At 61.6% G+C, this 26,261-nt stretch overlaps 1 protein-coding gene across 7 annotated transcripts in view; it reads right to left on the reverse strand.

Annotated features, from left to right (window-relative positions):
- Nucleotides 1-4,968: 4,968 nt before the first annotated feature.
- The window catches only part of PRDM16 (PR/SET domain 16), a 346,584-nt gene continuing 325,291 nt past the window's right edge, over nt 4,969-26,261 (reverse strand). For 4 of the 7 annotated variants that reach the window (XM_037828713.1, XM_037828711.1, XM_037828714.1 and 1 more), the window contains 7 exons: nt 23,210-23,379; nt 21,917-21,994; nt 15,319-15,488; nt 14,089-14,263; nt 8,528-8,758; nt 7,584-7,758; nt 4,969-6,629 (listed from right to left, as the gene is read on the reverse strand). In XM_037828713.1, the coding sequence (XP_037684641.1) occupies nt 6,495-6,629; nt 7,584-7,758; nt 8,528-8,758; nt 14,089-14,263; nt 15,319-15,488; nt 21,917-21,994; nt 23,210-23,379 (1,134 nt within the window). In that variant the 3' untranslated portion in view covers nt 4,969-6,494. Of the gene's footprint in view, nt 6,630-7,583; nt 7,759-8,527; nt 8,759-14,088; nt 14,264-15,318; nt 15,489-21,916; nt 21,995-23,209; nt 23,380-26,261 lie in introns of those variants that run through there. The other 3 variants (XM_037828712.1, XM_037828715.1, XM_037828717.1) reach the window with 3 other exon arrangements.

Genomic DNA, 26,261 nt, shown 5'->3' on the forward strand with positions numbered 1-26,261 from the left:
CTTTCCCCATCTCTCACCCGTGCCCTACCAATGCCTCACTGTGGAAACACGCTTTGCTTGACGGTGCCCTGGTTTTGCTTCGGGTGTCTCGTTCGAAGGTCAACTTTTCTTTCTTCCATTTTGGCAGCCCCCAGGAGCTGCTGTTTTGGGGACCCCAACTCTCACCCCCGCCCCGTTACATCCCCAGAGCCTGGGGAGGCCTCTCTGCTGGCTTTGGAAACTCTGGAGTTCCCAGAATCCAGGCCGAGTGATGGCCTCTTATAGCAAACTCTCATTTGTGTGTTCATTCATTCATTCATTCGTTTATTCACTTATGCATTTATTCATTCATTCATCCACCCATTCATTCATTCATGCATCTGACTTCCTGAGAGCTGGTTTCAAGCCAGGTTTGGGGACTGAGAGGGAAATCAGGGACATTCTATGTTCTTAAAGACCCCAAAACCAGCCCTTGTGGGATGAGGGGTCCCATGCCTTGCGGGGTCCTGCTGAAGCCCGTCTGTGGGGCAGGCTCTGGACCCCTGGGCATTTCTGAGGCCACTGGGAGCAGGTGGGTGGCCGCAGGTTTCTCTGACATCTTCTTGCTGTAAAACCAAAACAGACGGTGAAGACACCCTGGGCCTCCGTCCGGCCGTCCAGCACGTCCCTGCTCGTGGCTGCCTCTCCCTGGCCATCTGGGGAGGGACACGAGCCGGGGGTGGTGTATTTTATCAGGAAGCCTACCTTGTCGGGCCTGTTTGGGTGCAGAAGGCACGCTGCCTGCCCCACCCAGCTCCCCGTTCTGGTGGGAGAGAAGCCCAGTGAGGGTCAGCTGCCGGCAGGAGGGAGTCTGGGGGCTGCTCCCTGGGGGCCTGAGTGGCTGGAGGGTGGGCTGCGTTGGAGAGGGGAAGGCAGAGAGCTGTGGGGAGGGGCAGGATGGGGGAAGGAGCGTCACCGTGCCAGGTGGGAGTGGTCGAAAGGCCTCAGCAGCGGTGATGGCTGCTGGCAAACAGTCATCATATTGTATCATTAGTTTCATTCATTCATTCATTCATTCAACCAACCCTCTATTGAAAGCTTGCTTCAAGCCAGGCTTGGGGCTTGCGAGGAAACTCGGGGACATCTCTGTCCTCGCAGCCCCCCAATCCAGCCCATGGTGGACAAGGTGGTTCTCTGCCTGTCAGTCTGTGGGGCGAGCCCTGGGCCCCTGGGTGGGGTGGGGAACACAGTTCCCATGGGCTGGGGGCCCACCAGGAAGAGGTGGTGGGAAGGAGCAAGGAGAAAAGCAGAACCCCAGGTGGGGGCTGTTGTAGCTGGAGCTGCCTGGGGACGCCTGGGTGATGCTGTCACCCTCTGGAAAGTGATGGGGGACATGTGTGGATAAGGGGGGTTGGCTAGCCCCAGGGGCAGCGTTGGAGACCTGACCCTGGGCGGCTGGGCTTGGACGGCACATCTGATCCTCTCGGCCGGAGCAGAATTGGGGTGGGTGGGGGGCATCTGGTGCCACTGGAGGCAGGAGGCCCCAAGGATTCCTGCTCCCTCAGCCCGGGAAGTCTGCCCCCCGCCCCCCCACAGCCCTGGGGCATTTGCTGGAACCCCTGTCCACGCAGCCGTCGCTCCAGGCCTGGCTGGGAGCAGCAAGAGGAGGGGGTGTTGAGGGTGGCAGTCGGGCAGGGTCTCCTGCCTCTGTGGGGGGCTGGCAGGTGGGGAGGCCTGGCTGTGGCACTGGCCATGCAGGAAGGTTCTCCCACCAGCTCCCTGAGGCAAGGCTGTGCCCCACAGGGCGCTGGGCAGCGGTTCCTGGGGTGGGCTCCAGAGGCTGCCATCCCTGGAGAGGATGCACCTGAGGCTGACCCACCTGGAGGCTGTCACACTCACTGGGGGAGGCGCTGAGAGCTGGCACCCTTCCGAGCTTGTTCTTTCTACTGGAAAATGCAAATAGCAAGGGTACCTGCCCCGGCGGTGGTGCTGGGAGGACGGCTTCACGTGGCCCAGGGCCGGCCCTAACGCCTCCATAAAGGCAGGTGAGACTTGTGGCCAAGCCAAGCCTCTCCTGGCACCCAGGGCTCGCTTCTCCCCGTCAATGATGCGCAGTGGCACGGAGGCTTAGAAAAGCACACAGGTTTATTGCATATCAGTCTCAGGTATAAATGCATTGTAGCGTCGGGGAGATTACATTTGGTGCACAGTTCTATCCTACAGCATTCGCCTCAAGATCAGCTCCTCCTAGGCCTCATCTTAAAGAAATTTCTCTACACAAGGATGTTTGTCTTCATCACAAACATCAAAATGAAATCTGCAGAATTGCTCTTTTAATTGTCTCCTACACGTCACGACTTTTTATTTCATTATTCTCCCACGGCGACTTCCGTATTATTTAAGAACCGCATCTCATCTGCTCGGCAGTTCGGGACTTCTAGTCTTGGGGCATAGACCTAACCCCATGTTCAATAAGTGCATCTACAGAGTTTTCCTTTTAATAAAAATTTCACAAACAGACACGATAATGACCGGTAAACATAAGTCATGCACGGTTCACTTATAAACATAACAGAAGCAATTTACAATCAAGAGGGACGGGGACAAGCTCCAGCCTCCTTCTCAATGTTTTTTTCCTTTAAACATTCTATGAAAACCAGACGTTTACATTTGATTTCTTTTTCAACACTATACAGTTCCCAAAGAAACAAACATATGAACAAAAACTCAACCAAATCTGTGCTGTAACAACGGCAAGTGGGGGAGAGGTGGCACACAAGGCCCGAGGTTCCGGCACGTTCTCTCTAAGTGTGTCTGTGTCGTGCTTTTCAACGACATGCTCGGACGCCGGGGCTGGAACATCCTCGTGACAGCACACTCGGCTGACGGAAATCTTTCGAGTGAGTTTGTTCACGAGTGAATTGCACGTTTGGAAACTCAAGCTGCCTTTTGCATTTGCTTTTCACAAGTGGTGCTACAAGTCTGTGCCGGGAAAGCAGAGAACAAACATGGAGTGGAAGGAAGAAAGGAAATCTTGGAGTAACGTAAAAAACGTCTCAGTCACAGTATCGCTCGTTGCTACAGAGACAGTTTCATGGCTTTTGATACCCGGCTGACTCTCAGGGACAGCTGCGGCCCCGCGCCCCCGGCCGGGAGGGGACGCCCCTGCCCCCTGGTGCCAGCCCCCCGCCCCTCCCCAGGACGGCACAGGGAAATCAGCTCAGGAGGCTCAGTCCCTTGGACAGGGGCCGGGCTCAGAGGTCACGATCCAGTGCTTCGAGTCTACAACACGTGGGACGGATTTAGGCAAGTGCTTCGCGGAGGATCGCTGGGGAGGCAGCTAAGGCCGAGGGCTCACGGAGTTCCGGGGCGACGCTGGGGTCTGGACGGTAAAGAGGGGATGGAGAGCTGGGCCGTCTCTCGGGCCACCTCCATGCCCACCCCGTCCACGGCCCCACACTCCGGGGTCCCGGCAGGCCGCGGGCCGCTCGCCCCCAGGTTCCGACGGGTCTCCCTGGCCAACAGGGTGGGCAGCCCCGCACGGCCCCTCCCTGTCGCCCTGGGAAGGAAAGCAGCCGTGGGGGGGGCGGGAGTGGGCTCATGGGGGGCCGGGCAGCAGAGGGAAGGGGCTGGGGGCCACTGTTTTTGTTTCCATTTGGGGGCTGAGTGTGAACAACACAAAGGAGTTGGCCTCAGGGCAGCAGTGGAGTCCGGTCCCACGGGCAGCCCCTGACCCTGGCCACCCGCCCACCCACCCCCTGGGCAGCACGGCCTCGTCTGGGGATTCCCATGCCCGCCGGGGCTCGCCGGCGCCGAGCGTGTCCCACTGGGTCAGGACAGAACCCGGAGGGGCTGGGGCTGGTGTTTGACCCCCAGGCAGAGGGGGGCAAGCGGGGCAGATCTCGCTGTGGTCTGGGGGTGCTAAGATTTCAAGGCAATGCTTCAAGGATGCACCAGGCACCAAAAATAAGTGCTTTCTTTGTGGGGTGGGGACAGATCCCCCCCAAATCTGCCAAGGGCTCGGGAGAAGCTGGGTTTGCTATAATCACTTTCAGGGGGACACAAATAAAAGATTTAAAATGTGCAACTGGGACTGTCAGGTAGGGGGGTGGGGTGGGAAGGACGCTGACGTCGGGGACTGCGCGGCGGAGGTCTGCGCTCACTGGCAGCCGGGCTCCTGCTCCGCTCCGCTACCCCGTATGGCAGCGTGTCTGCACCCTTCCGGTTTCTGGTGGTGGAAAGTCACGTTGCAAAGAAAAGCACACACATTCTTGAGCAGAAGAGACCGTATAATTTGGGTTTACAGAAATGGGGTGTTTCTATGGTAGGTTGAATTTCTTAAGGGGACATTGGAAATTCCTGTGCGATCTCTGACGCCGGCGGAGGGGAAGTGGCATGCGCGGCTGTGTCTGCGGGGCCCTGTGGACGCGGCCTCCCCGCGGCCTCCTGCCTGCACAGATGCGCTGGGCACACATGGGGTGTGTCTGTCTCGCCACCTGGTGTGCTTTTAACAAAGGGGGACCCACTTCTGTCGTGACCCCAGGACGGCCGTGTCCTGCAGGGGCCTCCCCAGTGCGAGTCTCTGGTGTGGACTCACGATGTCCAGCACTGTCCGGGGACACTGTCCGGGAAACATGCCTGCGGGGACACTTCCGCCGCTCCTGGGGACACGCAGAGGACGGGGCCGCCGGGCGCTGACCCCCACGTGGCTCGCAGCAGCCGAGCTTCCACGTGCACTCGTTTTAATTTAAGGGCAACTTGGGCGATTTGTTTCTCTTCTGGTGGGATTAGTATTTTTTTTTTCTTCCAAACAATAAAAGAAATAAATAGAACACTTGACTTCAATGCAAATGCAACTGAAACGCAAAATCTAACAAAAACACATGATTGTCTGGAGAGTTGGCAGCAGGGGCAGCAGGATTCGCTGGGGGGGACTCGGGGGTATTTGGCACGTTAAAAATCGCCCCATCCCTGGTTATCGATCACACAACACACAACCTTATTACACAGTTTTGGTCCTTCACTAGGTACTTATATTAACATTATTTCTTCACAATAAGGATGTCTAACGCCAAAAATACTGTTAAGGAAGAAATAAAATAAGAAAAGAAATGAATTAGAAAAATTACAAGATATATACAGATTAAGGTCAATTCCATCAGGGAAAAATTATTATTTTCAGTTGGCCCCTATGGGAATAATTTAAAGCCCATCCAAACAGAGAAGTTCTGTGTGTCCCGGCCTCCGGGCAAGGCCGGGCTGTCCCCCCTCCCGGCAGTGGTCCGGCCTGGGTGTCCTCGCTTCATGCCACGCGCCTGCGCCGAGAGCAGAACCCGCAGCTGCGAGCGCTGCGTCGTCCGTCGGAGCTGGGCACGGGGAGACCTGGGGTTCCGGAGTGTTCCCCCGGGGTGGCCGCGGAGAGGACGGCTGGACGCTGCTGGCTTCCTCCCCATTGTCCGTCCGACGGGGCCGGGGGAAGGCGGAGGCTGGAGACCCGGAATGTGGCCGAGCGGCTGCGCCTTGCGAAGAGTGGCTGGGGGTAGGGGGCGAGCCGGGGTGGCCGAAAGAAAGGCAGGCCCCCGGCCGCGTTCCCGCATTGGCACCGCGGCCATCAGCCCCCGACCTGCCCCATACAATTGGGGGGTCTTGTGTGGAGGCCCGTGGACCCCTCTGGGGGCCACGAGGAGGGATGCCAGGCATGAATGACAGGCCACAGAGCAGGCATGCCCAGCCCAGGGCGCCAGGTCTAGGAACCCCACAGTGCTGTCTGCCCGCTGCCCACGGGGGCGGACCACTGGGTTCTGGGGCACCCAGAACCACCTCAGCTTGTACAAATAGGGTCGGGGATAAAAAATTTCTCTATTATCTACAGTATAAAGAACACACCGAAACACGGTGCTGATTCCGAGGCAGGCTTGGGTTTGCAAATAAGCTGAGATTTCAAAGCAATGCAAAATTACATTTAAAAAACAATTTGCAAGTCATTTTCGATTTTTAAAAAATACCGTCTTTTTTAAAACCACATGCTTAAAGGGACTCTGTAGTTGGGGTTACCAAAAGGGCTACTTTCGTGGTTTTCATTATAAAAATGGCCGGGGCCATGTGCCCCGGGAGAACCAGCTGTGTCAGCCCGTCCCCTCCGTGATCCCTCGCGGCGCCCTGGAGTGGCCCACCAGCTCCAGCTTTGGATTAAAATTCCACCCTTGCCCACACGGGGGATTGTGCGTGGCAGCTCCCACGGCCGAACTCGGATGTGCGTGTGCTGTGCCGTGAGCGGAATGGATTTTCTAGAACAATTCTCAGAGATGGCGAAACTCCACGACTGCTTCGGGGACCTTCGGGTTCTGAGTTTTCATCTAGAAAGTTGGCGTTGAAGCGCGGAGGGCGGGGGGCAGGGGCCGAGGATGCAGGTGATGAGGTTGGGGGTCTCCCGGGCCCTGGGGCAAGCCGGCTCCCTGAGGCCCTCGGCTCCGTCCTCCGCGGGGGGATTTCCTTGGGCCTCACGTCGGGCTTGGCCCCTGTTGCCTCTGGGCCCCTCAGAGGTGGTTGACCGGGTTAAAGGCTCCGGACTCCGACGCGGCCCCCGTCATGTCCAGCCACGCATTCAGAGAGCCCCGGGAGGGGGCGTGGAGGGGAGGGTCCTCGGAAAGGGACAGCATCATTGCGTACGCCTGGGGTGGGGATAGACGACACACAGGACAAGCAGTGAGCAGGTGCGCTGGGGCTGGGCCTTGCCAGGCTCAGACTCACCGGGACCCAGACGGGGAAGGGAGAGCAAAGGCTCAGGGGCCCCAGCCAGACAGGCCCCCATGCTGCCTGCCGGCCTGGGAGAGGGAGCTGGGGGTGAGGGCAGGGCGCAGGGGGCACCTAACCCCAAGGGATCTCAGACCCCACCCCGGCCAGGGCCTCCTGGGCACCGGGTGCTCCCTCTGCCTCTTGGGAGCACGTCCACACCCACAGTCACCTCCTCCAGTCCCCCACTTTCCTCAAAGCTCTAGGGCAAGCTTCTGGCTGAGACATCACTGAGGATCAGTCCCTGCCTGGCAGGGTGGGGTGATGGGGCGCTTTTGCAAGGATGTGGGGGTGGTGGTGGTGGTGGGGTGCCTGCCACGAAGCTACTTTTGGGGACCTCCTGCAACAAGCTGCTTGGGCTCCCTGTGGGCTTAGGGGTGTCGCGGGCAGCGAACAGTCTGACGGGTTAGTAAAGACGGAGACAGACACACAGACGGCTTTTGCTGAGACAGAAACAGGAAGCAGGGTCCGGCTGGCCACCTAGGGGAAGGGGTGAGGGACCCAGCTCGGGTTCGGCCACCGTGGCCACCTGATGGGCAGCTTCCCGAGGAAAAGCCTGGGTGTCAAGTCACTCGGCCTCGGGCCGGCTGGAGACCCCTCCCGCTTCTGGACTTTTCCGTGAGCCAGGGCCTCGCAGATGCCCGCCTGCCCTGGGCCTCTCCCTGCTCCGTCCCTGGCTGTGGGGGATCGGCGGGAAGCAGTGGTCACCAGGCTTGTCTCAGCCGCGTCCTGGGAGCGTGAGGGGGCCTGGGCTCCTCAGGGGCAGGGTGGGGGATGCGTCCTGGGCTGCCCCCCGACGGCCGAGTTGGGGCGTGGGGCTTGGGGACACCTACCTGGCTCTGAGCCTGCCTGAACAGGGTCTGCTTTAAAGTCTCAGGGTCTAAGGTGGCGTTAAACACATCTTTAACTTCAAACGCTTCCTCAGCTGCTTTGTGGAGGTCCAGCCCCTTCCCAAAAGTTGACATCGGCTCCAAAGCCCCCAGGCCGCCTTCTTCCTCCTCAAAACACCTGCACCAAGGACCGGGGGACCCACGGTCAGCCGGCCTGGCCGCCCACACCCCTCTGCCGCGTCCCCCAGCCCACAGGCACGGCCACCGTGCCGCCACGAGCCACACGCACAAGGAGACGGACACATGGACACATGGACACACGGACACCTGGACAGGAAGCCCCTCAGGGTGCCCCTGAGAGCCGGTGGGTGGAGGCCCAGGCCCCGGCAGGGGTGAGGACGTGCAGATGCGGAGCAGGCAGCAGATGGGCCCGGGGCTTATCCGGGGACTTAGGGGGGTCTCTGCCCTCCGCGGCCCGGGCAGCTCTCGGGGGCCTGGGGAGGCGGCCTCTCCAAAGGGGCTCCTGGGGTCACTCACGCCTCCCCCAGGGGCCCCTGGCGCACTGGGAGGCAGCACGACCTCTGACCTTGGGGTGCTCAACCCCTTCGTCACCCAGCCCTGGGTGGGCCTGTGTGGTCAGAGGCCCCCGTGTGTGTCCAGAACCTGCCCCCTCACAGCACAGGGTAATTCTCCTCCCACGCTCAGTCCCCTGGTCTTTGAAAGCCCCGAGTGTGTGAGGGTGGGAACCCCTGAGTGTGTGAGTCGGGTTAGAAGCCCCCCAGGAATGGGGGCGCTGGGGGACCCCTGCCCCTGCCCCACCTCCAGCTGGCCCATGTGTGGACCCCAGGGTGCAGCCCCCTGCCAGTTAGGGTACCAGCTGGGGGGCGGCTGCCCCTGGTGTGCCCGCGCCCCTGCGCCCACCGCCCCTCCACCCGGGTCATGCCCACCTGCGGGTGTGGTCGAAGCCCACGGCCAGGGCGGCGGGCGGCTCCTCATCCTCCTCATCCTCGAAGGCGCCCCGGGGCTCGGGCGTGGGGGACGCGGGGTCGCCCTGGGACTTGCCGGCCAGGCTGTCCTCATCCTCCTCCAGCTCCTCCTCGTCCTCGTCGGCGTCGCCCGGCTTCTGGCCGCCCAGGCCCGGGCCCTGCGCCCCGCCGTCCAGCTCCGGCGCCTCCGGCCTGAAACGAGCAAGGGCAGTCGCCCGCGTGGGCCCGGAGCCGGCCCCGGCCCACAGACCCCCAGGGCCCCCGTTCCCCCGGGCTGGGCCCCCCCTTCCTGCCGCCCCCACTGTGGCCCCGAGAGCGGGCAGGCGGGTGACACGTGTGTGTCCTGGGGCCGGCTCGGGCCCTCCCTCGAGCTCGGTTCCTGTGCTGGTTTGAATCCATTATGTCCCCCACAAAAGTCATGTTTTTAATGCAATCTTGTAGGGGCAGACGTATTAGTCTTTTGGTTAGGGTGGGACGTTTCACTGGGTGGTTTCCATAGAGATGTGACCCACCCAACTGTGGGGGAGACCTCTGATTAGACCATTTCCATGGAGGTGTTACCCCCCTTTCTGGGTGGGTCTTAATTAGATCACTGGGGTCCCTTAGGAGAGCTCAAGGACAGAAGGAGCTCAGAGAAGCTGAGAGAGACATTTTGGAGTGAAGCTAAGAAAATGTAATCCAGAGTTTTCCCCTGAGAAGCTGAGAGAATCCCCAGATGCAAGGACACAGAGGAGGTGAGAGAGAGAAACTAAGAGAGACAGAAGCCCAGAGACATTTTGGAGAAAGCCCCTTTGAAACCAGAACCCGGGAGCCAAGGACCAGCAGACGCCAGCCACGCGCCTTCCCAGCTGACGGGTGCTCCGGATGCCATCGGCCTTCCTTCAGTGGAGGTACCACTGTCAGTGCGTTACCTTGGACACTTTAATGGCCTTAGAACTGCAACTTTGTAACTTAATAACCCCCTTTATAAAAGCCAGTCTATTTCTGGTGTTTTGCAGAATGGCAGCTTCAGCAAACCGGAACAGTTCCCTTCTCTGTGGAACGAGAATGACAGCGGCTGCTGTGTCCAAGGTCACCGGGGGATTGAAGAGGGGACGCTGCCAGTGCGCCTCGTGCCTGAGCAGACCCCAGGGTGCGTGGAGGCTCCTGGCAACAACGGTCGAATCACGCCCCCCATAAAGATGGGCTCACGTCCTAGCCCCACCCCCTGGGAGCGGCCCCATCTGTAAACAGGACGTTTGAGGGTGTCGTCTGTCCAGGTGAGCTGCACGGAATGAGGGTGACCCTTAAAAATGCAATGTGACCCGAGCGAGCAGAGGGTGAAACATGGCCAGACGCTGATGCCTCAGGAGGGAGCGCGGCTGCCCGCACCCAGAGGTGGACTTTGGCCCCAAACTCCCTGCTTGTTAAGCCACCCAGCCCTGGTGGACGAGATGGGTGGCAAGGGGGTGCTGGGGGCTGGCGCCGGGCTCTGGCACCCAGGGAAGAGATCCCCAGGGGCAGCCTGGGGCCAGGGGCGTTGCTGTCTGAGCCACCGTCCTGGGCCCTGGGCACACCTGCTGCTGGCCCCTGCCGGGGGCAAGGACCCCCCAACGCCCCGCCCAGCCCAGCGCAGCGCGAGGCAGCGGCTCAGAGTCCAGGAGGGATTCTCTCCTGTAACCCAGACCCCCTCACGACCCCCAGTTGCTAGGGGAAGAACTGGCCACTCTGGTTCCAAAGGAGAAGAAGGAGACGACATGCTGGGCAACAGCGAAGATTTTGTGCTCCCTTCAGGAAATGCCACCAGAGAGTGTGTGGTTTGTCTTCAAGTCCAAACCGAGAGTCAGCTGCGGGCCCTGGGGAAGGCATGTCACAGAGCAGGGGAGCAGGGGGAGCGGGGGGGACAGAGGTGACCCAAGCACTAGGCCAGAGCAGCCAAGACTTCAACCGGTTCAGAGCCCCCAGGCCCTGCTCCTCCTTCTTCTCACACGTGTTGCAGGAGAGGGTCCCCTGCTTGGACCGCAGGGAGAGCTGTCCCCCGCTTGGCCTCGGGAGAGCTGTCCACTGCCCTGTCCTGTGGTGCCCAGAGGCCGATGGTCAGTCCCAGGGCGACAGGGAGGTCCTGTTCCGATGACACGGCTTCATCAGGTCATCAGGATGCAGCCAGGACACGGTGGGGACGTCCCTCTGTGGTATCTCTGACCTCCTAGCGTGGGGCTGTGTCCAGGATGTGGGCGTGTGGCCCGGGGCTGGGGGCACCTCCTTCTGATTACTGGGGTCCCGGCAGACTCCATCTCTCAGTGGCATCTTTTGATGCTGATTACGATATGGGCAGAATCCTAAACTTGTCATGGGACTCAGGGTCCATGTCCTTTGTCACTCGTCTTCTGCGATGAGGAGGGCCAGGAGCAAAGCCAGCAGGAGGCTCCAGGGAGCCACGAGGCCCCTGCAGGGCTCTGGAGCGGGTGAGCCGGGTTGGCTCCCCTACGCTGCCGTCTCGCCGTCTCAGCGGGGACCTCGGGGGCGGCTGACCCCTCGGAGCCTGGGTCTTCGCGGCGATGTGAGGACAGCACTGTGCCGTGCTGCCCGCCAGCCAAAGGCAGGGGCGGTCCACCCCGCACGCAGATGGTGCACACGAATGTGCCATCGGGCCTTATGATTCACCGATGCGGTATTTGTGAATTCGCCAACTTGCCCACATTCACCTGCAGCCCCCAAGCCAATATTGGCAACACTTTTGCCGTCCTTCATGGACGTGAGCAGAGCGGTAAAAAACGGGTCACCGACACGCGCGTTCCTTCTTGTCCCAGCTCTCACGCCGTGAGCAGCCTCCTCTTGTGCTTTTCACAGGTGATTTTGTGGCTTAACACGGCGCCGAGCGTGGCACTGAGGTGCTGCCCAGTCCCTAAGCACGGAATCTGTGCGCGCTACGTCAGCTTCGAGCAGGCACGACTTGCAGTGCTTCTGGCAGGAGCTCAGCGTCAGCGAATCGACAGCGTGTGTGACACGAGGCGTCTTTAGACAAGAAACGCCTGAAACAGGGTTCTGTGGATCGGTCGATGAAAATGCTGGGCCAGAGGCTCACGCTTTCCCCCGGGCAGAGTTTCTGGGTTTGCTCCTTCGTGGATCCAAGGCTCGTGTTAGCTTTGTGGAGCGTAACCATGGCACGTGACGAGAATCAACTGAATAATTTTCAAAATCCCCTCATCCGAGAGCAGGGACATTTTCTTTATCCTTTTCGTTGCTCCTCGCCGGTCCCTGCCCCTGCGGAGGACGTTTGTGCACAGCCAGGGAGCTGCTTGGAGAATGAATCCTTCGAGCCGGGGACAGTGTGGGGTCCGGCCTGGGGAGTGTCCGGTGGCACCCAGGGGCCCCGCAGGCTGGGGCGGGGGAGCAGTAACTAGGGCCAAGCCCACATGTCCCAGTTCTTAATAAAAGTCAAGAGAAGGAAACGGTTCTGAAAATGAACCAGTGTTACTGTCGGCCAAAAACCAGTGGCCGATGTCCCCCCACGTGACGCAGTGACGTGGCTGAGCTCCGTCCAGCTTGACGTTGATACCCGGGGCTGCCTGTGGGCCTCGGGTCCCCGGACAAGGCCGGCTGGGCCCTGGGGACCTCAGCCTTCGCTGGACAGAACGGAAGGGGTAAGTCCACTCACCTCCCAAAGGCTCTGCGGCCAGTCCCCTCCTCGCCCTGCGCCCACTCTCCCACCCTGTCATGTGGAAAGGAGGATTTCCAGCCCTGGGACTGGGAGGGGCAGGGGCCTGTGGGGGCCTGGGTGTGGGATCACGACCCACATGCCCTGTCCTCCTCCTTCCCATGGGGAGGCCCAGGCTGCCCCCCGCCCTCTGGACACTGTCCCCGCAGGAGTGGCTTGGCAGCGGCCTCCCTCTGTCCCCGTGGCTCTCCCCTGCCGTCATCTTCCATGGATCACGCGTGCTGACGAGCCAGGGGTCCCTCGCTTCTCCAAGGCTCGGGCCCGGTGGCCACGGCTGACCTCTCAGGTGCACTGGACACGCGGCTCCTGGGCCCAGCAGAACACCCCGATGCCCGACACCCCCACTCAGTGGTGGAGTGTGACAAAGCCTCGTCCTTCTTCATCCGGTGTCAGCCCTCAGCGCGGGGGGCCATGGTGGGGGCTGTGGCTTGATGGAGCGGACCTGCCTCATGGGCCTGTGGGGACCTGAGAGGAGCTGGGTGCCCCTGGCATGCAGATGCCCATGTCCACGGGACTCAGTTTCCCCAGAGGCAGAGGAAACACCGCTTGTGCAGCACAGACGGGCACGCTGGTGTGGTGAGGTGCGGGAGCCGGGTCCTGGGTCCCCCGGAAGGCGGTGATCGGCTTCCATCCGCCCATCCGTGGGCACGTGCCTGGAGCCGGCCCGTGACGTGCACCCTTGGTCTGGGGGTACAGAGTGGGGTGGCTGCATCTGAGGTCGGGGATCCACTGGAAAGGGGTGAGGCTCTGGGAGCCGGGCCCACAGCTTCCCTGTGCTCGCCGACCCCGAGGCCTGTCCCGTCCATCCCAGCACTGACCCTCCCCGGGCTCAGGGGGCGTCTGAGAGACGAAGGGCAGAGGGTCCCAGAAACGGAGTCCACGCCCCTCATCTGTCCACTCGCCTGACAGGCCTTGCCGGGGCCGCCCCTGCCGGGAGACCCCCATCCTGCCCTCTTGGAGTACAAATGATGAGGAAGACACACTCCTGCCCTGGAGTAGACCACAGCCTCGGGGAGACCCACCCTTATGCCCAGACCCGGCGGCCACACAGCTGCAGCCCCCTGCCCCCCTGGCCAGCATGGGGGAGCTGGGCCTTGACCCCAGGTCTGGGCCTGGCTGTGTAAAACCCACCACTTGTCTGTGTCCCCCTGCAGAACGAGGGGCTCGCATCCCCGAGAGCTCCCGGAGTGTGGAGCCTCTCTGGTTCTGTGTCCGGCAGCAGCTGTCACCCAAGAGGAAAGGACACCCGGCCAGCCCCCACTCGGGCTGCACGGGGCCCTCGGCATCCTGGGACCCGAGCGTACTGCTTTCCTGCCACGCATGTGTGCATGTGTGTGTGTGTGCATGTTGTGCACATGTGCAGACGTGTACATGCACACGTGTGTGTGCATGGGTATGCACTTCAAGTGGTAGCTGTCTTGCTTAGAAACCATCGGTGCCATGGGTTCAACGAAAATGGTCTTGACTTTCGGAAGCAGGTCATGCTGGCATCAGGGCCTCCCTGGGTACATTTCAGCTGCGGTGAGGTCCACGTGCCTGGCGCTGGCTGAGGTGTGGGTGCGCATTGTCTCCTCAGCTCTCGGGGTGACTGATTTCACCTTCTCCAGGTGGAGAAGCAGAGGCCTTGGGGGTGGCTCTCGGGGAGCCCCCAGCCTCCTGGCGCTGGCCCTGGGGCCACAGGTTTGCCCTTGGTTGCACCTCTGACACCTGCTTCCAAGTGTGCGCAAGGGGATGGCTCACGCTCGGGGTGGGGTGAGCGTGGCTCCAAGCACGGCCGCCCGGGGCCTGTGGGGGCTGCTCTTCCCCTGCGGCCTGGGTCCCTTACCTCTTTTCTGCTCGAGCCGCTGCCTGGTTCATCTCGCTGTTTGCAATAAAGTTCCGGATTTCTGAGAAATAGGAGTCCTCTTTCTCATCCAAAAGTGCGTGGTTGTCGGACTCGGAGGTGGGGGAGGAGGCACTGGTCCCAAGGTGGTTCGTGAGGACCCCAGAGTGCTGGCTCACTGCGGGGATGGGGGTGGGTGGGGAGGCATCAGAAGGGGGGCCGGCCGTAGCAGAACCCCTCCCCCCACGGGTGAGCCAGGGGTGGGGGCCGCCAGCCAAGAACACCCGCATGGGAGGTGTGTTTCCTAGAACACCCAAGTCCGAGAATCTCTTTAATGAGAAGGCCTTTCGGGGTGCCCCAGGTTTTCCTGTGGAACCAGATCCCCTTTCTCTGCCACCCCCTTTCCTCTCCCATCCGCTCCCTTCCCCTCGCCCCCCGCCTTCCGTTTCCTATCCTCCCTTCTCCCAGCCCACCCACAGCCCCTCTGTGGCACCTGCCGTGTGCCCAGCCGCCCCAGAGCTCGGACGACGAGGACACTGCGTCACGTGTGCGGGACACTGATTACGTGCTTCAACTTGGCGGGCCTGGGCCAGGGGACCGGATCCGCCCCTGGGAAGGGTGGTGGGCACGGGCGACAGCGCCCTCCACAGCCCCCCAGGCCTGGGATAGTGAGGCCGGAGGCAGGCCCCATTTCCTCACCCAAAATACCACCGTTAGGGGAGGCTTGCCGGAAGGAACCGCCTTTTCCCCACCCCCTTATCTTGCCCGGACACTCCCCGTTGCCAGTGCAACTCCCATCACCACCAGTGCGCATACATTGTTGCCAGACACCGTTACCGGAGCAACTCCTGCCCCTTTTCAATCAACCTCCGTGCTCTCTTAGAACCAATCCTAACCTCCGCACCCTCTCAGAACCAATCCTAGCCTTTATCCCCTCAGCATTGACTTGTAACAACCCCTGCCCTCTATGCCAGCCTATATAACCTGTGCTCACCCCTAATAAACTCTCTTGGCTTCTTCACCCTCAAAGAACCGTGTCCTGCCTGTTCCTTCTCGCCACCCTCCACACCTTGCACGCCTCCGCCGGGGACCGGGCCCAGTCCCCCGCCTCGCCCTCGCCTCCGGGAAAGAGCCCCCGCCGCCGGTACCCTCCGAGCAACGCCGAGAGCCGAGGGTTCAGCAACTGGCCGCCCCCCCCCCGAAGCAATAGACGCGACTGCAACGTGCGCCCACCTGGGACGTTTTCATGCTCGTGCTTCTTGAGGTGCCTGTCCAGGTTGGTCTGCTGGCCGAAGCAGCGGCTGCACAGGTGGCACTTGAACGGCTTCTCCTTGTTGTGGATGTTCCGGACGTGCCGCTGCAGGTTGGAGGAGATGCTGAAGGACCGGTCGCAGTACTTACACCTGGAAAACACACGGCCGGCCTGAGGCGGGGCCCAGGGGGCGGGGACGGCTAAACCGGGCAGCAGAGGGGCCTGGGCCGGGAGCCGGGGCCTCCCCCCCACCAGGCCACGGGACCCCCGAACTCCCGAGGGGAGAGCGTGTGTGGGGACGTGCACCCTAAAAGCAGCCACTGCTCGATGAGGAGGCGTTTCCTCCTCCTATCGTCCTACGAATGGGCTGGTGCAGGGGGACCCCGGGGGTGCTGGTCTGCACGGCCCGGGCCCCTGCAGGCCCTCACCCTCCTCCCTGCATCACCTGGGTGCTCCCAGCCTTCACAGCCCCGCGCTGGAAGGGAACATGCCGCCATCGGCCTCAAGAGGGCAGCCTCGCTCCATGGGAAGATGCTCCAGGCAGTTTCCCACGGTGGGTGGGGCCGAGGCCGGGGCTCCCTGCAGCCCGCCCCCCCCCCCCGGCAGGGGGAGGCCCCGCCCACGCCGGCACAGGAGGGCCGCGTCCCAGCCCCCTGCTAAATGGCTGGGTGTCCTGCGGCACGGCTTGCCAATCTGTTAATTCGGGCTTGGCGGTGGATCTGGAGCCTCCTTGCCTGTCCTTCAGGTGAGGCGGGGGTGCCTCGGCCTTGCCACCTGCTGGGCCATCTCTCCTGTATGGTGCTGAGGGCACCACAGCGCCAGCGGCCTCCTCGGCAGTCGGCAGACCCATGCCAGCCCATGCCATGCGTTCAAGAAAATTAGGAAAAGAGGCCCCTCCTGCCAGATGCCTCGTGCGGACCTGTCAGGGTGTTATCACAGCACCCTGGTTTTATGGGCCAAGACACTTCACTGCCAGAGCGTTAGCACGATGTCCCATCCTCCAACCACACCTGGTGCCCCAAAGTCTGGGAAGAGGTTATTCCCCCCGTTTCCAGGGGGGTGGGGGTTGGTCGAGAGCTGGGACCCAAGCAATACACACATCGAAAAGCAAGAAAATCCAAGCGGAGAACAGGCAGAGAGCAGAGGCTGGGGGCGGGGATTCCAGAAGGAACTTTCTGCCCCCAGCTCTGTGGATGCAGATGCACTGCCTCGTGAGGGCGTGGGTGGGGCGGGGGCTCCTTAGGAAAGTCCCAGCAGGAGCCCAAGGCTACTCAGTGGAAGGAGCCCCGAGGCCGTGTGCCAGGTCCACGATCTTCACTGCACATGTGTATGATGTGTGTGCTCAGGTGTGTGCGTACGTGTGTGTGTATATGTGTGCATATGCAGGTGCACATACACAATGCTGGCGTGTGTGTACACATGCATGTGGGGTTGTGCATGTTTGTGCATGCACATGTGAAAGCTTGCACATGCAGACATGTGTGGGTGTGCGTGTGCGCAGAGGTGTGTGGGTATGTGCATGCAGAGGTGTGGGGGGTGCATGCAGATGTGTGTGGGTGTGTATAATGCAGATGTGTGTGCACGTACAGATGTGTATGTGTGCACATGCAGATGTGTGTGGGTGTGTGCATGTGCAGACATGTGTGGGTATGTGCACATGCAGGTGTGTGTGATGCGCATGTGTTCAGATGTCTGTGGGTGTGTGCATGTGTGTAGATGTGTGTGTGCAGGTGTGTGGGTGTGTGCATGCAGACGTGTGTGGGTGTGTGCACGTGTGTAGACGTGTGGGTGTGTGAATGCGTGCAGATGTGTGTGTGTGTGCAAGTACAGACATGTGGGTGTGTGCCTGCAGACGTGTGTGGGTGTGTACGTGACGTGTGTGTGTGCGGATGCGTGTGGGTGTGTGCACATGTGTAGACGTGTGTGTGCGTGCAGACGTGTGTGGGTGTGTATATGTGTGCCTCAGGACTCCTCCAGGAAGGCTCCTGTGAATATAGGGCTTTCACAAGCCCCTGGAAAGGAGAGTCACCTGGTCAGGTCTTTTCGTGTTTAGAAAACAGCAGAAGCTTCTGCTATTTCTACGGAACATCAAGTCAGGTGCTGGGGTGTCCTGGCCCGTGGGGTCTTCCAGAAGCAGCGTCTCTGCAGAGAGGCTTGGGGGGCACCAAGGGTCTGCTCTAGTGGGGCATCCTGCATCCTGGCTGGGATCGGGGCTGGGAACCCCCCACCCACCCAATTAGTGCTGGAGGCTCCACTTCTGGCCACGTGTGCTGCTCATGTCCGAGGAAGGGCTTGCAGGAGAGGCTCTTAGCACCACCCTGCCCAGCATGTGGAGGCCCTGGACACAGGGGGGCTTGGGTTTGCTTCTCAGCAGCCCGGCTGGGGCACCCTTCCCTGAGTCTGAGCAGCCCTGGGAGCAGCCTCAGGGGTCTTCCCAAGGCCCCCAGCGGGCACCTGGCCTCGTGTGCTTGAGCCTGGCAGAGGGGCCACTGCTGGGCCTGGGGCCGAGCTCCCCTGCTCCTGGGAGGCAGCTTTATGAGGCCTCCCTTGGAAGCCCCCAACCCCCTAACACACTCAGAGGACTGAGGAAGGGGCTACCAGGGGGCCGGGAAGGGCCCTGTTGGATGGGCTTCTCTCACTTGGCTCTTTACTCCAGGCTGGCCCCAAGCTGGGCCACCCCTGGCTTCCATGCTGTCCTCTCTAGACCTTCTTGGGCCTCATCCCTGGCAGATTCCAAGTGATCCTGGGCCTCCTCTGCCACTTAGCCCGAGGGGCCTGGCCTGTGGGGCCTCTGGTGGGCACCCGGGTGTCCCCGGTGGCTTGGGTCCTTTGTCAGGGCCTCGCCGGCTGCAGCACCCCCATGTTCAAAAACCCGGCTGCACCATCGTCTGCAAAGCCTGCTCCTGCCTGGGTGCCACCGCTCTCGTGTCTTTCTTGGTCAGGGCAACAAAAGAAGAATTTTGGCCGGGGTTTGTCTCAGCTGCTGCACCCAAACCCAGCACTCCCCACGGCGAGGTCCTGAGGGAGGGTGTTCATATCCCACGGGGCAGCCCTCCACCCCCCACCCCCAGGTATGTTCTAAACTTGCAGATGCCCCACAGCCCCAACTGCCCAGCACGCTCCAGGCCCTCAGGGAATGCAGACGTGGCCCCGGGCGGGCAGCACAAATGAGCACAGAGCAAGTGCATGGCCCAGGCCACCCCTGCCCCAAATAGTGGGCTTCTCACTGGATCAGGCACCCTCAGTGCCCACCAGTTGGTCGGTCTGTTTGTCCATGTGTGCACCCACACACGTGTGCATGCATGGTGTCAGGTCTGTTGTCTGTCCTTCTGTGTGTGCACCCATAGACATGTGCATGCATGGTATCCAGGTCTGTCTGTCTGTCCACCTGTCTGTGTGCACCCAGACATGCATGCATGCATGGCATCCAGGTGTGCCTGTCTGTCTGTCCATCTATGTGTGCACCCACACACATCTGCATGCATGGTGTCCATCTGTCTATGTTTGCACCCCCCCCACACACACATGTACACAGCGTCCAGGTCTGTCTATCTGTCCATCTATGGGTGCACCCACACACGTGTGCATGGTATCCAGATCTGTCTGTCCGTCTGTCTATGTGTGCACCCACATACACGTGTGTACACGGCATCCTAGGTCTGTCTGTCTATGTGTGCACCCACATACACTGTGTACACGGCATCCTAGGTCTGTCTGTCTGTCCATCTATGTGTGCACCCACACACATGCATGTGCACAGCTTCCAGGCCAAGTCTCTTTGGAAATTCAGGGCTTTGACCAGCTCCCCTTGTCGGCTGCCGCAGAGGTTGGGAGCGTGGGATCCGCACTTAGCCTTGGGGCCGGCACAGAGCGGGTTACTACACATGGAGCCGGGGCCGGGCGGCGGAGAGCGGAGCACATGCATCGAATTTGGTCTTAGAGGGTCCTGCATGTGGCACTCTCCTGGTTTTAATCTAAATAAATGACCCAGACAGAGGAGTCAATTTGAAATTTAGGGGAGCAGCGAGCCCAGGGCTGTGAGGGAGCCGAGCTCCCCGAGCAGCTGGGATTTGCTTTGTAAATAAGCTGACAAGAGACGAGTGAAATTTATGGCTGAGCTGCATAAAATAACGCGCCACTGAGCTCAAAGAGCAGCGAGGGGGTGCGGGCTGGGCCTGGCCGCACGGCCTGCGAGTCCTTGCTGTGACCGCCCGGGCCAGGGTGGGCGAAATGGCCGGCTGCCAGCCTCGGGGAGCCCAGGCCCTGCCCCGGCCAGCTCCAGGGCTGGCGGCCGAGTCCACTCTGGTGTTGAATGGGGGTCCCGGGTGCCACAGAGAGAGCTCTTCTGGGCTGCCGTTAAAGCGGGCAAGAAAGACAAAGAAGGACTCACGAATCCCGACCCTAAAGTCAACACTTAAAAATAAAGAGGACACTTGGGGGCCACAGGACAGCCCTATGGAGCTGGCAACTGTGCCCCGCTCAGACGTTCTGGCTTAACGCAGCTGAGGACGGGGAGCCTGGAGAAAAGAAGAAGCAACTGCTAGCAGAAAAGGGGGGCCTGCCCTGAAAGCCGGTCGCAGGCCCTGCCGGACCCCACAGGCCAGGCCGCCCGGGCTTGGACCCTGGCCGCGACTCGGGGCTCCATGGGGCAGCATCCTGGAGAGACCCGCTGAGCGCGGCCGTGAGGGTGGACGTCAGGGGTCAGTCCCCCTGGCCTTCCCCAGCCCCCAACCCCAAAGCCTGCGCGCTGGAGTTTCAAGAAATCAGAGTGTCGTTAAGCACACCTCGTCTTCCCGCCTCGGCCGGAACTCCCAGCCCGGGAGGAGCCGAGGGCCAGGGACAGCTGCTGGCCGCCGCGCCGAGGTTTGACCTTCTCTCCGGGAAACGCATTTGTCACATGAAGGGGTCTTTCTTTTCCCCACTTGAGGGCTTTGAAACACTTTCTGAATAATTTTAGATAATCTGAGGCAAGGACTTAAAAGGAAGGGGGTTCAAATTGTCGTCTGGTTGATTTCCCGAGCGCTCGGGCAGCCCATGGAGAGGCCGCCCCTCCCGCCCCGGCCCCCCGTCTCGGGGACACCCCGCCGGGAGGTTGCAGTCAGCCGCTCTCGGGGGGCCCGTCTCACACGGGGGGCTTCTGGGGGCGGCCCTGGGTGTTCTCTTCCAGCTCGAAATCCTTTCAATCATCAAAGGAAGCCCCGAACCACCGGCCATACCAGAAGGGAAGTCCCGTCCCCCAGAACGCCTCACAGCCGTCCTTGAGCCGGCTGGAGAGTCGGGATTTGCAACGCGAACTTTCAGAAACAATTAGTGTTACTCAAGACCCCAATCACAGTTTGGAGAGAGCAAAAGAAATCGATGATAATTAAATTCTTCTATAAACACGGCCCCGGCCCTCTGGGTCCCTGTGCAGAAGTTGGCTCTCGGGTACACAGAAAACACGGCTCGCTTCGGGGAGGGACCACACCAAATGAATCCCCCCGTTGCTGGCCTTTGTTAAGCTGTAAGTCACTGTTTCTTAGAAGGGGGTTCTGAACAGACAATGGCTAAGCCATGGGTGGGGGGGGTGTCTCTCCTCCTGGCTGGTCTGGGGATCCCAAAAGCAGAGGGGGCCCCGGGGGGGCTGCCCTCTCCTGGGATGGGCGCCCCGAGTGCATCTGCAGGGCCTATGTGGTTGTGTGGTCACTGCCCGGAGCCCGAGCCAGCCCTCGTGTGGCCAGCATTGGTGTGTGGCCGTAAACCCACGTCCCTGTCCTGCCAGCATCTGGGAAGCAGCCAAGCCGGAGTGTGGGACTCCCCCGGACTGGCCCAGAAACCAGCATCTCCCAATTTGTCTCCCCGGGGGCTTGAGTGCAAAATGCCGACACCTGGGCTGTTCCTGGGAGCTGCCGAGTGGGACAGCAGGGAGGAGGGGAAGCTGGGGTGGAGGGGTCACACGGCTCCCCCAGGCCACGGGTGCTCATCTCTGGAATGAGGAGGGTAGGACCCCAGTTCCCAGAGGTGCCCCGTGGCCACAGCTCTGCAGGTGGGGCCGGCGGGTCAAGCGGAGGGAGCAGAAGTGCCCCTTCCCTCAAGGGGTCCCGGAAGCCGGGCCTCAGCTGCCCCAAGCCCGGGAGGTCCTTTTCTGGGGCACATGTGCTCGGCCGGCCTGGCCACGGCCCTGTCCACCTCCCAGGGTCCACTGTGGCCATCGTGATGGGCGGCCTAGGGGCTGGGAGGTGAAGCTGAGGTTTTCTCCGACACAGACTACAAGGGGTCCTGGTTTCCAGTTGCCCCACTCTGACTTGGAGCCCCTGCTCCAAGAATTACAAAAGGGTACCCCAACATGGGAGCCTTCCAGAAGCTTCCCTGTCTCCTGCCTGGCCCCTGCATCCCAGGGACAAGATGGCCAGGGTGCGAGGAGGGCAAAGTCAGGCCAGCTCTGCCCACAGTTTCCAGTCAAGCCCCCTGACCCCCATGGCGGCACCTCTGCCCTCCACCTGGGCTCGGGCAGGGGCCTCTGGGGGCAGCGTCTGCAGCCGGGGGCTGAGTGAGGCCATCAGCTGCAGTTACCCCCTCCCCCGACGGGGCGCCCCGTACCTGTAGGGCTGCTCCCCGGTGTGCGTCCGCAGATGCCTGGTGAGGTTCGCCGATCTGGGGAAGACCTTGCCGCAGTACCTGGGGGTGGAGTGAGGCGGGGTAGGGGTAAGGGAGCACGTCCATCAGGGTCCTGCAGGCACAGGACTCTGGGACCCCTGCCCAGCTGCTCAGAGCTCACTCGGGGCTGCCGGCCCCCCATGCCACGGCATCAGCCCAGCCTCGGTTTACAGAGCAGCCTGATACGTGCCCGGGAGCCGACTGGGGCACCCCGCCCTGGCCCACCTCCCAAGCTCCCGGCCCAGGGGTCCTGCCTGGTGGTGGTGGCTCCAGCCAGCCGGGACTGGTTTGCACTGGCCCACACCAGCCTGGGAGAGCAACGGGGTGTGTTCCCCCTTCAACAGGCGGGAATGGGCAAAGGCTGCAAGGCTGGGTGCCCGTCCACTCGAGAGCCCACCTCGGCCTCTGTCATCCTAACTGGGACAGGTCCGGCTGCAGTGAATGTGGCCTGAGGGACGATGGGGGAGGCCCACCCCACATGGCATGTTGCCGAGGACGACCTTGCGGGACACTGTTATCGAGTTCCGACTTGGCGGGCCTGGGCCAGGGGAACTGATCAGCCCCTAGGAAAGGTAGTGGGGCACGGGTGGTAGCGCCTTCCACGGCCCCCCGGGCCTGAGAAAGTGGAGCCGAATGCAGGCCCCATTTCCTCACCCCAAAGTACAACCGTTGGGGAGGGCTTGCCGGAGAAAACCCCGCCCCGTGCCTTACCCGCACCCTCCACCCTCTTCGTTACCGGAGCAACTCCTGCCCCTTTTCAAACAACCTCCGCGCCCTCTCAGAACCAATCCAAGCCTTTAACCCCTACAGCTACCCCGCCCTCTAAACCGCCCGATATAAGCTTGTACTCTCCCCTAATAAACTCTCTTGGCTTCCTCACCCTCAAAGAAACGTGTCCCGCCTGTTCCTTCTCGCTGCCCTCCACACCTTGCACGCCACCGCCGGGGACCTGGCCAAGTCCCCCGCCTCACCCTCGCCTCCGGGAAAGAGCCCCCGCCGCCGGTACCCTCTGAGCAACGCCGAGAGCCGAGGGTTCAGCAACCGGCCGCCCCCCCCCCCCAGACGATTTAACTGCGACCGCAGACCTCAAGCAGGTGAGGGGCCAGGCCTCAGAACTTGGTTTTGCTTTGGCCCTAAGGGTGGGTGTTTCTTGGAGACATAAGGTCTCGGGCAGCTGCAGCTGTGGCACCGAGGACCCCTGGCCGCACCTCCCACCAGCCCCAGGGCACGTCTCACCTGCACGTGTATCGCTCCTTGCCCTTGCGGAGGATGGGGTCCGAGAGCGTTGGGGGTGGGGTCCGGAAGTTGAAGGGGTGGTGGGGGAGGGGCTGCAGGGAGCTGCCCGAGGTGGCCTTTAAGGCCGCAAAGCTCTCCAGCTTCTCTGTCATGGTCTCGATGGCGGACATCTGTCGGCACGAGAGAGAGGAGCGGTTATGGGGCCTGCGGAGATGTCACCCCTCTCCGAGGGCCCTTTCCTGCTGGGCTTGTCGGTGGGGCCAGGCTGGACGAGAAGGCCACGTGGGTGTTCCGTGGCCACTGGGACTGGGGTCTCCTGCAGCCTCTCTGGGCTGTTTCAGGTTCTTTGAGATTCTGTGGCCCCCCCCGCTCTTGTCCCTCCCTAAACTGCTCGGGTTCGGTCTGGGACCCAGCCTGTGGGAGTGGAAACCGGCCTTCACCAACCAGCCTCACCACCTGGTTTTGGGGACACATGAGTGATGCCCTTTATTTTTATTCAGGCCTGAAATGTCCAGCTTGGCCCTGGTCGATCTCCTGGTTGGCTAGTTTAGGTTGAACACAAAATTATATTAAGGTTTTATTTAATTTTTTTAAGTTTTGGACAATTACATCTACCCTGAAATTGTTTAAGACATGAACCACGGGCCTGAGAAACCACTGCCACCTGGTGGCCTCCCGTGTAATTGCAGGCAAAGTCCTTGAGGCTTTCAAGGGACTTCTTAGGGCTAATCCCACCAAGTATTCAAAATAATAATGGTAAGTGTCCCACGACCTGTGACAAGGTGGCATGGGCCAAAGGAGCTGTCCCAGGTGGCTTCCTCCACCTGGGGAGGGAAATTAACCATCCAGGGACTGGAAGCCAGACTAGCCATGGGCATCCTGGACGCGGCTAAATTAAACCCGGGGGCTCAGTCGTGGCAACATGTTCATGAGTGCTACTCAAGAAGCACGCAGGCTGCAAACGGTTTGGGCCAGTCCTAGCAGCGAAATTCGGGAAGAGCAGGAGGTGGGGTGTGTGGAAGGCGAGGACAGCCTTGGCTGGCAGGGCCCAACTAGGGGAGCGCTCAGGCCCCTTGAAACAGAATGCACCCCCAAACCCTCCCAGGAGAAGGGATGGAGAGCACTGAGCCCCAGGGCCTTCCGTGAGCCGCTGTCTGGGCAAAAGCTCCGCCCTGTGACGAAAGGACCCTTCGTGCCCCCAGGACCACTTCCAACATGACCCCCAACTGCCTGGGGTGCCAGGAGCCACTGGCCGGCCCTTTCCAGGCTGCCTGGGAGGTGGGCATGGCCCCTGCCTCCTGGACCCTTGGGCCCCCTCTGCTCCCGGGAGATGCCGACTGCTTGCTTGGGGAGGAGGCGGAAAGCACGGAACCGGCTCTGCCCGGAAGTCCAGACAGCTGCCCTTCAAACCCGCAGCTGGAGCTGGCCCTGGGTGGCAGGGCTGGCCATGGAGTGGGTGGCGGAGGGCAGATGCCGCAGGAGGGGACGGACCCCGGGGCCCTGCGCCTCCGAGGCTCTCCTGCCCCCGATGGAGGGGGCTGTCCCGGGGGTGCCAGCTGCAGGCAGGGCCCGGAGAACCAGGCAGAGCCCAGAAAGGAGAGCTTCTGTTATGCCCGGAGCCCCTCTGGGTTTAACAAGACAATTCAGGAGCAAACAGTGGGGCCTCAGCATTCGTCTCCAGGTGCCTTGAAAGTGGCACCAGGGTCCCCAGGGCCCGGCTGGGCTGGCTCCCAGCAGGCACTCGGTGCCTAAATAAACTCCTGGGGGACCAGGGAGAGGGGGTCGGGGGTGGGTGAGGGAGGGGAGCGAGAGGGTGGTGGGCAGGGCCGGTGGGAATGAAGATGGAGCAGGAAAGAGTCTGCGTCTCCTGAAAATGCCTTGGTCACTGGGAGAGGCTGGAGGGTGGGGGGCCTCGCAGCCGGGACTTGAGGGGTGGGCGAGGGGAGCGGGAGCCCGTCTAGGCCCCGCAGAGCCCTGGGCCCCGTGTCCAGCACTGGCTGCCTCTGCCCGAGGCCGGCGGCGAGCTGGTTTACAGCGAGGCCCCGGCCCCAGCTACCTGCCAGGGAGCAAAACCGCTCAGCCAGCCTTGGCCACTTAGCCCGTGGCGGACGGCCTGGCGCTAGCTGTTGTCCTGCTGTCCCCAGGCTCTCGGGCCGAGGCTGCCGGCAGGGCGTAGGGCTTTTGATGAGCTCCAAGGAGAGGCCATGGCCGCTGCAGCAGTGGAGACATTTTGCTATTTAGGGAACAACCGACTGGTTACAATGAAAATGCAACCAGAAAGGAGTTAATGAGTGGGAAACGCCGTCCGTCCGTCTGTCTGTAAGCGCGGAGGAGAAGGGGAAGGAGACCCCTTCGGACCCCTGGCCGCTGCCTTGGCCCCTCGCCAGCTTTGCCCAGTGCTTTGCGTTACGTGGGGGAGGGACGCACCCCCTTTCCTGGGAATGCTCCATGCCACCAGCCCCCACTCCCCACCAGCAGATGGACAGAAACTGCCTTGGTCCATGGCCGTCCCCCCGTGGCCTGGCAGACAGGTTCCAGGGGGCACCGAGGCCCGGAGTGCAGGACCCACGGGCCCCTGCCTTGGAGCATCTCAGAACTGTCCATGCCACGCCCTGACTCCCCAGAGCCTCTGGGCTGGCAGGAGGGCCCCGCCTTGTACCCCGCGGTTTGCACCCCTAAGTGTCGGACTTTGGAAGAGGAAGGAACTGGAAACTGCCCACTGGGCCAGGGCGGTTGGCCGGCCGACATCCCAGACAGCAGTACCCTCTTCTCCACAAGCTGCCATCGGTTTTCCAAAGCCCGAAGTCCACATGGCCCTCCTGGCGCCCCCCTCCTGGCTCTGGGCCCTTGGGGGTGCGGCAGGGGGCCTGCAAGGGGGCTGCAGCAACAATGGGCAGGGGTCCCCAGGGGCCTCCTCTGCCTGGGCCTGGGTGGGTCGCCCTCCGCCCCCACCAATGTTAGGACAAATGCAGGATGTGCCTGGAGGGCTGGCGGCTTTTCCCAGCCGCTGGGAAAATGGGGGGAAGCTATTAACCCAACTCAGGGCCCCCGG

The sequence above is a fragment of the Choloepus didactylus genome, chromosome 2 (assembly GCF_015220235.1).
Source record: "Choloepus didactylus isolate mChoDid1 chromosome 2, mChoDid1.pri, whole genome shotgun sequence".
Taxonomy (NCBI): Eukaryota; Metazoa; Chordata; class Mammalia; order Pilosa; family Megalonychidae; genus Choloepus; species Choloepus didactylus.